The sequence below is a fragment of the Nannospalax galili genome, unplaced genomic scaffold, assembly GCF_000622305.1.
Source record: "Nannospalax galili isolate Female #2095 unplaced genomic scaffold, S.galili_v1.0 scaffold144, whole genome shotgun sequence".
Lineage (NCBI taxonomy): Eukaryota > Metazoa > Chordata > Mammalia > Rodentia > Spalacidae > Nannospalax > Nannospalax galili.
Genome location: NW_008353267.1, coordinates 233,428 through 248,032, shown reverse-complemented (window position 1 = coordinate 248,032; position 14,605 = coordinate 233,428). Strand labels below are relative to the sequence as shown.

The 14,605-nt window shown below is 42.0% G+C and overlaps 1 protein-coding gene across 5 annotated transcripts in view; it reads left to right on the top strand.

The window, feature by feature from the left end:
- The window catches only part of Syne2 (spectrin repeat containing nuclear envelope protein 2), a 367,778-nt gene that overhangs the window by 252,228 nt on the left and 100,945 nt on the right, over positions 1-14,605 (top strand). For 4 of the 5 annotated variants that reach the window (XM_017802560.2, XM_029554761.1, XM_029554763.1 and 1 more), the window contains exons 66-70: positions 5,371-5,601; positions 9,650-9,832; positions 11,879-12,007; positions 12,680-12,801; positions 13,428-13,569. In XM_017802560.2, the coding sequence (XP_017658049.1) occupies positions 5,371-5,601; positions 9,650-9,832; positions 11,879-12,007; positions 12,680-12,801; positions 13,428-13,569 (807 nt within the window). Of the gene's footprint in view, positions 1-5,153; positions 5,203-5,370; positions 5,602-9,649; positions 9,833-11,878; positions 12,008-12,679; positions 12,802-13,427; positions 13,570-14,605 lie in introns of those variants that run through there. The other variant, XM_029554764.1, reaches the window with a different exon arrangement.

Here is a 14,605-nt window from a genome sequence, read left to right as displayed (position 1 = left end):
CATGTATGAAAGTGCACCCATGTCGTGCTATGCTCATGGAGGACAGAAGAGGCTGTTGGATCCCCTGGAACTGGAGTTATGGACAGTTGTTAGCTGCCATGCCGGTGCTGGGATTTGAACCTGAGCCTTCTGCAAGAACAGTCAGTGTTCTTAACCGCTGAGCCATCTCTCCAGCCCTCTTCAAGACTTTTATCTTGAGGGATATGGGGTTTTGTCAAAGCTTTCTGCATCTATTGAGATGATCGTGTGATTTCTGACCTTGAGGTCATATGTGTTGAACCATTTGAACCATTTCTGCAACTCTGAAATGAAGCCATCTTGATCGTGGTAAATAATCTTCTTAGATGTGTTCTTGAATTTAATTTGCAAATATTTTATTGAAAAATTTTTGTGTTTATGTTCATGATGGAAATTGGTATAAAATTTTCTTTTTTGTTCTGTCTATATCCGTTTTAGAATCAGGATAATACTAGCTTCGTAAAAAGAGCTTGGTAGCATTCCTTTCTTTCCTATTTTATGGAATAGTTTGAGAAGCATTAGTGTTAGTTCTTCTTTAAAGGTCTGGTCAAATGCAGTAGTAAGTCCATCTGAGCCTGGACTTTGTTAGTTCAGAGATTTGTTTCTTTTGTTTTGTTCTTTGAGACAGGGTCTCCTGTAGTCCCAGCTGTCCTGGAACTCACTACGTAGACCAGACTGGCCTTGAACTCATAGACAGCCACCTGTCTCTGCCTCCTTGAGTGCTGGGATTAAAGGTGTGCACCATCACGCCTGGCCAGAGTTTGTCTCAGTTTTTTTCCTGCTTCAGTCTCACTGCCTGCTATAGATAGGCTTAAATTATTTATCTCATCTTGATTTAATTTTGGTAGCTCATAAGTATTAAGAAATTCATCCATTTCTTTTTTTCTTCTTTTAAAAATTGTGTGTGTGTGTGTGTGTGTGTGTGTGTGTGCGCGCGCGCGCGTGTGTGTCGCACATGCCCCCTTGGAGACATTTGATCTTGGACCCGCAGTGGGCATCCACCCTATAGGATGTTGTGAACCTCTCAGTGTGAGTGCTGGGAACTGAACTCAGGTCCTCTGCAAGAGCAGTACATACTGTTAACCACTATGTATGTATTTTTAAATTTTTTATTATTTTTATTTTATGAGTATGAGTGTATTACCTGCATGTATATAAGTACACCCGTGTCCTGCAATGCCTGTGGAGGTCAGATTCCCTGAAAATGGGGATATACACAGTTGTTAGCTGCCATGTAGGTATTGGGAATTGAACCTGGGTCCTCTGCAAGAGCAGCCAGTGCTCCTAAATGCTGAGCCATCTGTCTAGTCCTTATGTATGGTGTTTTGAGACAGGGTCTTACTATGAAATCCTGCCTGGCCTAGAACTCGCAGAGATCTGCCTGCCTCTGCCTCCTAAGTGTACCACTGTGCCAGCTATGTGTTCTATTTTACTTTATTTTCTTTACACTTGTAGCTACAGATTTTCATTTTATCCTGTAGGTTTCAGTGTGTTTTCATTTCATCCGATTCTAGGAATTTTTAAATTTTCTTCTTGATTTTTTTTTTCTATGACCCACTTATCATTCAGTAGCTTGTATAATCTCCCTGAGTTTGTGTATGTTCTATATCAAACAGCAATTTTTAAAATTAAACATTCTAATACAACATAATCCAAAGATATATTAACTTGATGCATGCTGAGGAATAATCATAGGAAAATATTGTCTTGTTTTTCATAATTAAACCACTATATTTCTGTAAGAGCAGAAGCCTTTGTATATACAGTAAAAACACTGAAATTTACAACAGTAGTGTTAAACCCGAGGCAAGGTATTTTAGGCCGTGTTTATTGGCATGGCATGGAGTGGTGTGACATGTATAGTAGAGTGTGCGGGCTATGTGTTCAGTACCAAGACTGCAGTGAGGTCATATGAGAGCTGCCTGAAACTCCTCAGTTCCATTACATGTGTGTTTGTTGTGTGTGGGGGGGGTGTACATATATGAGTTCAGGCTCACACATTCTATGGTACATGTGTGAATGTCAGAGAACAGCTTTTAAGAGCTGGTTCTCTCTCTTTTTAATCAAGGTCAAGCAATCAAAGTTTATTTAGAGGTAGAGAAATAACTCTGTAGCAGGGTAGGGATGTGAAGAGAGCTGTTCGCCTTCCCCTTCAGCAGGGTCTCTCTTGTTTCTGCTGCACTGCCTGCTGCCTACTCCAAGCTAGCTGTCTCAGAGCTTCCAGAAAATTCTCCAGTCTCTGCCTCATCTCTCCATAGGAATGGTGGGATTGCAGATGCACACCATCACAGCCTGCTTTTCATGTGGGTTTTGTTCAGGGATCAGATTCCAGCATTTTTACCCATTGAGCTATCTCGCCGACTCACATTACATATTTCATGCTCATTTCAAATTTTTTGGTCATCATGTGTTCAGAAACCTGTTACTGTTGCCAGAATTTTCACAACACCTCCATTCAGTTGTGTGACCTCATAGGATGACAACCCACAGTTTAAGAAGTGGGGGTTTAGCTCAGTGACATGCTGAAGCAGATGTCTAATGTGAATGCTAGAGAGTTGGTGAAGCTATGGGAAGAGGATGGAGTTGGACTTTGCAAAGCATAGTGAAATCAAGGATTGACTGTTTCTAGTTACTGCTTGTGTTAGCTCGGGCAGTTTCAGCAGCCTCTGAAAGCCTGAGATCCCTCACCTATACACTGTGAACACAGTCTGTGGTATAAAATAAGGAGCTGGTCTTAGTATCATGCTTAACTTAGTGCCAAGCTCATTAATAATAAATATTACCAATGAAACACAGGGATTATTAAATCTCATTGTCATAGCTGGCATAGTGGCATAACCACTTGTGGCAACACCTTTCGCCTCCCAAAATACAGTTTTATAACACATTCACTTATGTGATTTCTGCCTTCAGAATTTGGGGCTATTGTGTAGAGAAGATATTTTTCCGGTTTGCTATTGCGGAAAATTACTGGGAATTCATAATTTGAAGATCACAGTGCTGTGTGACCTTGCGCCAGTGGCTTTTGTCAGGGCCTGCACTTGTCAGAAGCGCTTAGGTGGGGTGGGTGGCTGTGAATTGATTAGCCTCCCTCAGGCTCAGGCTCGGGCTCGGGTTTCATGACTGAAAAAAAGAGGAGGGAGCCTCTAAGTGAGGATCTTGGGGCCACTTTCAGCTCTTCTAAGGTTGCAATAATTGTTTTTTTCTTTTGCCCCCTTCATATTCTTCTCAGGTTTAAATAACTAGCAAATAAAAGGCAGATTAGTCATCCAGTTTGCTTATTTCCTCATTAATTTAGCGAGGCAGTGAGAAAGCGGAGTTGTTAATAGGACACTTAAAAATGTGTGTGGCCTTTCAGAGGTGTTCAAATGAAGTTTTTGAGAAAATCAAGAAGGCAGGTGGTCAATCAGTCATTACAGATTGCTAAGTAATATTAACAGATTATGTAGGGTAGCAAAAAAAATAGGAGTGGGGGAAATCTCCACTTCTTTGCTACTAAGATAGGATAATATTAGAAAACTAGAAAATGATTAATCAGAGGGCTAGAGATTGATGTCTGGCAGTAATACCACTGAATTATTACTTAAAAAAATCATTAACATTAAGGTCGGGCATGGTGGCACATACCTTTAATCTCAGCACTCAAGAGGCAGAGACAGGAGGATCTCTGTGAAATCAAGACGGGTCTGGTCTACATAGTGAGTAGCTGTGGCTACTCACCTGTGGCTATAGGGAGACCCTGTCACACACACACACACACACGCACACGCGCACACACACACACACACACACACACACACACACATCAGCATTACTAGCAAAGAACACTGAAGCAGGTGAATCAAATACAGATCTGGTGCGGCCCAGAGAAAATCTGAGCAAGGGAAGAGTTCTTTAAGAAGGTGATTCTTAGAAGAAAATTATAAAAATAGATGGATGAAGGCAGGAGGAAAATTAAGTTTTTGTTTTAATTTTGCTTTTTTTTTTTTTTTTTTTTGGTGCCGGGAATCAAATACATGGACTCTCATTCTAGGCAAAGTACCGCTGAGCCATACCCCAGTTCCCCAAGAAATAGCATTTTACTGGAAAAAAACAACTATATGTAAAAATAGATGGTCACAGCACAGTGGAAAAACACAGTGCAAAGACATTTCGCCAGACCAGCATTTTCATGCCTTGCACTTTTTGTTACAGTCTATCAGCTCTGTTCACTGTATTGCACTGGAAGTTCTATTTGAAAAAGAAATCCCACAGATGCTGGGAAATGTGCGTTTGTATTGAGTTAGGAGATGTGTTTTTGAGCAACTCTCATTAGAAATTTGTCCCATATTGTGCTTCATTGGATGCTGACAAAGTCTTGCACAGAAAACACTGTACTTTATCATTATAATTATGAGACCAACCCTTTTGCAGGTCAAAACACAAGTCCTTATTCCTAAAGGGATTTCTCTAGAAGGGTCAGTGTACTCTATCAGTATTCTGGGGAAGCATAGATCATTAAGTGTAAGGCAAAGCTATCATTGTATTAAACCATCTTTTACCTCCACATGAAATTACCATATACATAAGTGTTGAAATACTTTCATTTACTCTATGGAAGAAATTTTGCTCTTATGTTGGTAAAAAATCCATTTATTTCAATACATACAAAAATATATCACACTTATTTAAACTCCACTCTGAAGCATTCAGTAAGTACTTAACTCAATATTTGAGAATCTAGAAAGCAAAAGCCATTTTAAGCCTTTTCTCTGAGGGAAGAAGAATTTCCAGATTACTCCACTGAAATTCATTGCTTGACTCAGCTGTTTTTTAAGTAGAAATTTTAGATGAAGAACGAAAAGCTAAAATATCTTCTTTAACTACTTGGGAAGAGGGTAACCAATGTGTGCTGTCAGTCTGTCCCTGCCTGTATGGACAGATCACTGGTTTGCTTTTTCTTTTTGTTTGCATAGAGTGCATAGCACTAAGCCTTGCTTAATCATGTGTGTCATGCAACTTTAAGCACTGGCCAGTTCTCTGAAATGTTTGGGACACACACCCACACGCACACAGTCTCACCTGTCTCCCGGGGCTCACCACTCACTTCCTCTGTGCCAGGGAATACTGTTCCTGTGTACATGCAGATCGGCTGCCTGGAAACCTGTGCCACCAGGTCACATGACTGTTGCTATGAGTGTGGAGGTGCATTTTTCTTTTCTTTCTTCTTCCTTCTGTCCCTAATTTGCTTCCTTCAACTGGCGGTGGGGGGGGGGCACATTGTAGGTTTTCAGGACTATGCAGGCCCCAGTGTGAAATCTTTGGACTCCTAGCTTTTCACTGCTGGATTGATTGTCTTTGGGTTTATCTTAGGGTGCCACACCTCTCATCCAGGCCACAGCTCTGGACTTTTCTCAGGAGCACAGAGCTTTTGAGGCTACGGTGGAGAGAACAAGGCCCCAGCCTGCAGAAGTCCTCCATGTATGCAAGACCCAAGTGGCAAAGCTGGAGCTGTGGCTACAACAAGCCAACGTGGCATTTGAGCCGGAAACGTTAAATGCGGACATGCAGCAAGTGGTAGAACAGGAGCTGGTCGGGTGCCAGGTAAGACCAATGGGCAGGAGTTCAGGGTTTGCCTCTTCGCCAGTTACCTGCCAAGATGGGGCAGATGCCTTTAAAGCGACAGCATGCTCCTTACTATGGCTCCAGCTCTTACATTTATCTTGGCCTCAGTTTGTAGTTTTCAGGGTGATTCTTTGAAACTCTTTATGTCAGCAACAAGTGTGAGGAGACAGTAATGAATAACAGTCCAGAGTCCAGAATCCAAATCCAGCCCTGTCACATTAGCTGTGAACTTGGGTAAACACTTTTCCAGCCTTGCCTTCCTCATAGAATGTAGTAAGTTAACGTAACAGAATTGTGTCGGGATTAAATGAGCTATACAAAGCAGTGTCTGACATTAAACTGTGCTCAGTATTTGCTATTCTTTTTATCTACAATCACGAGATTGTGAATGAATAATTAGCTCATCAGAAATGAAACAAAATGTCTTAGTGTGCCAGATTGCAAAGACCACAACTAACTTTCTGGCCATTTTAGCAGACGTGCACCTGGCACTCCTGGGAGGAGTGAGGACGTGTGCTTCCTTGTCTTTAGTCACTCTGAGGAGAGCCTGCCTGCTCAGCCCAAAGGCTGGCATCTCCAGTGTCTCTCCAGGGAGGGGCTAGAATGACGACACTCAGCTGTGTAATTGCTGTCATAATAGTAGAGGCCTCCTGGCTGCTTGAGGCGGCCTCTCCCCTAGCCTGTGCTTGGGAGACTAGCCTTGGCGTCCTTCCAGGGATGAAGACATCTTCCTGTCCTGGAGTCTCTCAGGCACTGGCCCTGCCTCAGGAAGCTCCTCCTGCAGTAACCTGCCCTGTGGTTGGAGTAACTAGCTCCCCTCCTTCTACCCAGAACTGCCAGGGGAGGGCTGAGCTGCTCAGGGCAGTGTGGCACCTCTGACCCCAGCAGTCGGTCCTGATAGTCAGTTCTAAGAGTCTGCCCACTTAGACACTGGCATTCTGGTTGGCCTGAACAATGAGGCCCAGTAAGTCCAGCACAGCAAACTACACTAAAACTACACAGGGCTACGCTAAACTGCACTTGAGGTATTCCCAAGTTTGAACCCAGCTTCTTAAGGCCATATCAATGTAATATCAATTTGCTAACTGACTGTTACCATAGACCTCATGAGAATTGCTTAGTCACCACTTAGTCGCTATTTTAATCCATTTTGATTTTAGGACTGTGCTAAGAAATGTCATGCCCATCAGGTGGCAGTAACACTCAACAGGCTCTCTGTGGGCAGCACTTGGGCAGGATTATGATTCTGAGGGCCCTCAGGAGGACACCTTCCAAATCCTAAAGTGTGACATGGAGGGTGGGAAGACAGCAGATTCCAGGGGGCTTATATCTCTAGGTGATGTCCCAGGACAATGGGTCACAGAGCTCCCCAGGCAGCAGAGGCCTGGGACTTTTTATAGCCCCAGGACTGGGCTTATCTGTGATAGAGATGATAGATGAAGGGTATAGTTTTGAGACGAAATGGCCTAAAATATACTTATTTGGACTATATTTTTAAATCCCTGAATATGTAAAAAATTCGGTTTGGCAATAATGGGCTTCAACCTAATCATTCTGACCTGTGGAAAAATAAAGGGTCAGTGAACAAGATCATTTTTGTCTCATATATATGACCTAAAACCTATGAATTCATATGGAAACATAGAAAGCCCTTAATGGTCTATAAAAATAGTAAGTTTGTAGTGGAAAGAATGACTAGAGGAGCAACAGATCAGACAAGAAAAATCATATTTGATATTTTCATTTTTGAAATGTTCAACTTTGGCTGCTAAAAATATTTCATTGAGGGGCTGAGGCTGTAGCTCAGTTGGTAGAGTGCTTTCCCAGCGTGCATGAAGTTCCGGGTTCCAGCCTCAACACAACAAGTAAAACACATAGTTTGGGACCAGCTCGTATGAAACACCATCTCAAAAAAATAAATAAATGGGACTGGAGTGATGGCTCAGCAGTTAGGAGTACTGACTGCTCTTGCAGAGAACCCAGGTTCGATTCCCAGCATCCACATGGTGGCTAACAACCATCTGTAACTCCAGTTCCAGGGGATCCAGTACTCTCTTCTGACTCCACAGTCATCACACATGGATACACAGGCATATACACATGCAGTCATTACACTCATACACATAAAATAAAAATAAATAAGAAAAAAGAAAAGGGCTGTGAATTAAAACAACTATTGTATTCCTATTTTAGTAAAAATTATATCATCCTGACAAAACTCTAGAAAAATTGACTCACTCCTGCCTAGTAGTTCCAGTTGATTCAGTGTTTTGGAAGGTCAGCTGTGAGACTGTAAATAATGCCCATTTCCTTTGACCTAATAATACCATTTTTTTTAAGATTTATCCTGTGGGGGGGGGGATAAGTAGAAAATTTTTAAGAAGAAAGATTATCCTCGGAAAATAATCTAAAATGGTAAAAATAACCATGACAGCATTAATTATCAAAGTGAAGATTTGGAAGTAGCTTAAATAAAGTAGTAAAAAGGCGAAGGTTGAGCACATTGCAGAACACCAGCTTGCAGCTGTTAAAATGGTCACCAGGAAGCATCAGTCTACAGCCATATAAAGCATTTATATAAAACAGCTAATGTTATGGTATCCTTTGTTTACAGCCACTCTAAAAACTAAGAGTACACAGTGTTTTAACGCACAAGGATCTGTAGGGATAGAAGTAGTTTGCTTGAATAAAGGAGTTATAAGATATTTTACTTGGAAATGTGTTTGGGGTTACAATGTTTAAGTTTCTCCCAGCAGCCTGAACTTGTTTTTAGTCAGAGGCTGAGTTTTGGTGCCAGTGGCCTTGGAGCTGGAATGTGAATGTGCACACAGCTGCTGACCCTGTGCCCAGCCAGCCAACATTGTGGCACAGACTCCTGAGCCCAGGAGAGTGTGGAGATGTGTCAGGAGGAGTGCACAGAGCCTGACTTACTGGGAAACACACTTCAGTGGCTTTATTTTTAGACTGGTGCATAGATTGGCCAATTGTATCAATGACTAAGCATTTTAGGTTCTGAATTACTCTATTTTCTTCTGGTCTTTTGGAGGCTTATTTGGCTTGAAGAAAAGTACAGAGCAAGGCAAAGATTTTTTAAATATGCATGTGGAATTCTCTTTCAGTGATTTATTTTTATTTTAGCCAGGGGTGTTGGTATACACCTTTAGTCCCAGCACTTGGGAGGCAAAGGCAGGCAGATCTCTGTAAGTTCAAGGCCAGCCTGGTCCACACAGTGAGTTCCAGATCAGCTGGGGCTACAGGGAGACCCTGTCTCAAAAAGACAAAAAAAAAAAATTTATGAGTGTATTGCCTGCATGTATATAAATACACATGTATCATGCAATGCCCACAGAGGCCAGAGGGCATCAGATTCCCTGGAGCTGGAGTTACAGGTGGTTATGAGCTGCCCAGTGTGGGTGCTGGGATCTGAATGAGGTCCTCAGCAAGAGCGGGAAGTGCTCTTAACTGCTAAGCCATTTCTCCAGTCCATGGAATTCCTTATTAAAATTTCCATTTGATACTTGGATTATAATTCAAAAGATTAGGAAGGTGGGTGAGAATAAGAATAGCCAATAATTTTCACTCAATCTTGTGTTTAAATGCTCTTTAAGCACAGACTATATGATATTAACTCATCAAATCCAAAGGACATAGATTAAGGTGAAAATACATGGAGTTAACTGATGGATTGCTCACAATGACTCTAGGAGGTAAATTCTGTCTCCATTTCAAGGATTACTTGAGACACACATTTGATTCCACCCCTGTTTTTCAGCACAGAATTCTGTCAAAGTTTTTGTTTTCCCAAGATCCCATTGGCCCTGTGTTTCTGGGATTTTTTTTTATATACATGCTCAAGTAGTAAAAGTAAGTCTGACCTTTTTGGAGAACAATACCTATTGGAGACCGGTGCTGTGGACTAAGGATGTAGCTCAGGGATAGAGGCTATGTTCTGCATGTACATGGTCCCAGGTTCCGTCCCACATACCCCCAGAACCACTATGAATAATTAAATGATATTCTTTCATAGGCTATGCTGACAGAGATTGAGCACAAAGTCGCCTCTCTGTTAGAGACGTGCAAAGATCAGGGCCTGCGAGATTGCGGGGCCACTCAACACGAGGCTGAAGCACTATCCCTGAAACTCAAAACTGTGAAGTGCAATTTGGAAAAGGTCCAGGTGATGCTTCAAGAGAAGTACAGTGAAGATCAGGTGAGATGTGGTGATGTGTGCTGTGCAGGTATGTGTTGATGCTCCAGAGCTAGCCAGAACTCTGGGTAGACAAAGCGAGTGCAGAGAGACTATGCTCATTAAGAAAGTTTTGCCGGGCATGGTGGCGCACACCTTTAATCCCAGCACTCCGGAATGAGAGGCAGGTGGATCTCTGTGAGTTCAAGGCCAGCCTGGTCTACATAGTGAGTTCCAGGCCAGCTGGGGCTACAGGGAGTCCCTGTCTCAAAAAGAGACCAAAAAAAAAAAAAAGGTTGTGTGCTGGGCATACATGTATGTGGTGCATGCCTTTAATCCCAGTATTTAGGAGGCAGAGACAGGTGAATCTCTATGAGATCAAAGCCAGCCTCTTCTACATAGTGAGTTTCAGGCCAGTTGGAGCTATGTAGTAAGACCCTGTCTAGAAAATTCAACAACAACAACAACAAAAAATAGAGAGTCATACATCTTTAAACTGAAAGGGGTCAGGGGAGGGCCCAGGTCTCTAGGCTTAAGTGGTTGGTGGTGGTGGCAGGTTAGTTTGATGGGTCTGAGTGTTCTCATTGATAATGAACTCCAGTGTAAAGCTTCTTCGTAAGGGAAGAAGGATATATTGTAAAGGAATTTTGTGGGCCAGTGATATCGCTCATAGGTAAAAGCACTTGCCCTAGAAGCCTAACTTGAGTTCAATCCCCCGAATCCACCATGGAAGGCGAGAACTGACTCCCACAACTTGTCCTCTGACCTTCACACATGCACTGTACCGCTTACACACACACACACACACACATAATAAATAGAATTTTAAAATTTTAACAAAGTAAGATGAATAAATGAATTTTGTGACTCGTTGACTAGAAAACGATGCTTTTATAGATATAAATAGATAAAATTAAAATTTGATACCAGGACTGGTAATACCTTATTTGGTAGATTGCTTGCCAAGCATACACAAAGCCGTAGGTTCAGTCCCCACCATCACAGGTAATCCTAGCACTGGGGAGGTGGAGGCAGGAGGATCAAAAGGAGAAGGTCACCCTTGGCAACATAGCAAGTTGGAGAGCCTGTCTCAAAAAAGTAAAATTTGTTATCATAAAAGCAAAACCCACCTCCAGAGTACTTGTGTGTTATTCACTGACGAATATTTGTATATACTGATCTGATTATCATATAGCCAAGGTGTTCTCATATTTAAAGCCTTCTATGCTTTTAAGTGCAAATATACATCTTAAACTAGAATCTTACTATGTAAACTTTGTGTGCAAACTTACGAGGGATTCTTGGGGTGCTTAGGTTCACAGGAAAGAGGTTGGCTGCGGGTACAAAGACCATAGGGTTCCCTTTCATCCTAAAGTTTAAAATATTTTATTTATTTTTTATGTGTATGAGTGTATTTCCTGCATGTATGTTAAGTGCACCTGTGTCGTGCAGTGCCCACGGAGGTCAGAAGAGGGTGTTGGATCCCCTGGAACTAGAGTTATGGATGGTTATTGGTTGCCATGTGGATGCTGGGAATCGAACCCGAGGCTTTTGCAAGAGCAGCCAGTGCTCTTAACCTCTGAGCCATCTCTCTAGCTCCAAGTTTTTGCCTTTAAAAAAATTTATATATATATATATATATAAATTAGGAAATATTTGAATTTAGAAGCATAATACTATCTCATTTATTTTTATTTTTTTACTTTGTTCTTAAAAAGGAAGCCAGGCGTGGTGGCGCACACCTGTAGTCCCAGCACTTGGGAGTTCAAGGCCAGCCTGGTCAGCTGGGTCTTGAGGGAAACTCTGTTTCAAAAAGACCAAAAAAAAAAAAAAGAAAGAAAAAGAAAGACAATAAATTTCCTGACTTTTACAAATTCAGTGGACAGATAAGATAATCATATCATTAAATGGAGTAGTTCTTGAAATAAGTACATTGTATTTTAGTGGATAGCAGCACTTCATTTCATACAAAACTCTTCCATTCTACACTTGTGTTGTTAGAGCTGAGATACAGTGTGTCTTTGTTTTTAAATGATTACTCTGCCATCATGGAGTTTTTTTTTTCCCCAGCACCCTACTGCTCTCAAGAAACATTCACAGAACCAGAGAGTCCTGCAACCAGTAAGCCTTTTTGAGATGGAATCTGTCGAAACCAAAAGTCCACAGTTCAGCAAACAAAAAGATGTTTCTCAGCACCAGGTAATATCCCATTGTCTCAGTCTAAGAACTAGAGAAAAACCTTCTAGATGGAATTTCTTTTTGGGTTAAAGTCTGAGCTGTCATTGGAGGGGCTACATTTATGATAGGTGTAAACTGATGTGTGGATGCTGGGTCTGCACGGGGATCTGAGTTTTGAGTCCTGATTGTGTGTTGCTTCTGTCTGCTTCCACTGGGGACACTAACCCTTGCTCCTTTATTAAGCTATATTTTACCTCAAACTAAGCAAACACTCCAGGGCAAATTTCCCTCTGTGTCTACAGCACTGCTCGGCCTTGCTTACTGATTCAAAGCATGTTAACACATTTTTGGCAATTTTTCCATGTGTGTACAATATTGTTTAAGTAATACTTGACTATTATATGAATGTTTTTATGCTTTTTGTTTATGTCTTTGTTTTTATTTTTAGTTTTTGCAGTACTGGGGATTGAACCTAGGGCCTAGCACATGCTAGGCAGGAGCTCTACCAAGGAGCCACATCCCCAGCTTTTAAATGAGTTTGGGGGGAAATAGACATTAACAACAAAAAGCAAACAAGAAAAATGCAATGAATCGAGAAGTGATTCAAAATCAAATTCGCTCAACAGAAGAAATTTTGGAGTACTAATTGAAAAACTATATTGGTTAAGGCATTTGAATTTTATTCACTTACAGTTTCAAGAGTTAAAACCATTGGAACAGAAAGATTTAATCAAGTTCATAGAATTTAATGCTAAGAAAATATCGCCCCAGTATTGCCAACAGGATAAAGATACAGCTCAGGAGTCAGCTGTGAGGTAAAGCATTTTTAAATCGTTGGACATTTGTACATTTGTACATTTATTGTTGATGGTTCATTTTCATTTTATCTTTAGTTGTTCTTATTGTTCTTGCGATAGGGTTTTCTGTAACCCAGCCTGGCCTCAAACTTGCTATTTAGCCAATGATGACTGAATTTCTGATCCTCCTGCCTCCACATTCTGAGTACTAAGATTGCACTTGCACACCTGGTTTATGTGGCACTGGAGGTCAGGGGCAAGAACTCTACCAACTGAACTATATCCCCAGCCCCATTTGTATATTTATTATTGAGAGAATTGTTTCTTTTAAATTTATTTTATTTTATTTTTATGTATATGAGTTTTATGCCTGCATGTATATAAGTGCATCACATGCATGCAGTGCCCACAGAAGCCAGAAGAGGCATCAGATTCCCCTGGAACTGATGTTACAGATGGTTGTTAGCTGCCATGTGGGTGCTGGGAACCGAAACTGGGTCTTCTGGAAGAACAGATAGTGCTCTTAATTGCTAAGCCATTTGTCTAGCCCAGAATTGTTTCTTTAAAAGTAGTTCACAAAACATTATCTAAATGTGATGACAAAATTTTAATGTCACTTCTTTCTTTTTTCCCCGCCTCAAAAGCAACAAGGCATTCAGCCCTAGCAACGATGCTCCAGACTCAGCCTTGCCACCTGAGGGCCAGAGTGGTGATAGATGGCAGTATCTTTACCATGAATTAGTATCAAGAGTACATCCACCTGTGCCTCAGCTTGTGGAGCCTCAGGTTAGTGTGCACCTCCCTCAGCCCATTAGTCTTTGGAACCCAGCAAGGGCTCATTGAGTAATGACGTGTACTCTGCACAGCGTACTGTTTACCTTCAGAAAGCAAAGAAACCAAGTGGCGTCTCCACTTGGCCAACACCTTCCTCCATGCTTCTGTAGTGCCTGGGCTTCTCTGGTTGTAATGCCTGATATACTACTCACCTGTTTAAGTTTTCTTATTGCCATGACAGAAATACCTGACAGAACATATTAAGGGAGGGATTACTTAGGCTCAAAGTTTCAGGAGATTATCCATAATGAGGAAGGCATGGCAGCTGATGCAGCTCCCTCTGTGGTGGTGGGAGCTTGTGGCATGACATGTTCACATCTTGATGGATCAAGAAGCAAGAGGGGACCAGAAGATGGGTCATGCTGTAACCCACAAACCTGCCTCCCAGCAAGGGGAAACACTCCAAATTAAAACTGTAACAGTCTGTTCCACATTAGTAGGTCTTGAAAAGAAAGACCATGTCTGCCTGGTTCACATTTGAGTACCTACTATGGTACCTGCAGCATCATTGGGTCTCAGTTACTGTCTACTGAATGAACAATGGTAAGTTTTACAAAGCATTTTAAAAACTATAGAGTTAGGGGACTGGAGAGATGGCCCAGCAGTTGAGAACACTGGTTGCTCTTGCAGAGGACCTGAGTTCTGTTCCCAGCACCCACATGGCACCTGACAGTTGTCCGTGACTCCAGTTCTAGGGGATCTGATGCCCTCTTCTGGCCTCTGCAGGCATTGCATGATATGGGTGTACTTACATGCAGCTCATGCACTGCTGGGGGTTCGAACCAGCGACCCCCAAGCAGTGATGATTGGGGATAAGTAAGCATGCCGTTCGCCAGCCCACGCCTCCCCCAATACCGGGAACACTCAGGCGCAACGGGGAGCCTAGTCAAGCAGGGACTCATTTATAAAGGCACCTGGAAATCCCCCCTCCCCCCAAGGGTGTATCTTAAGGATGGTCACATGCTGATCATGCACTCCTCAGCAGTGC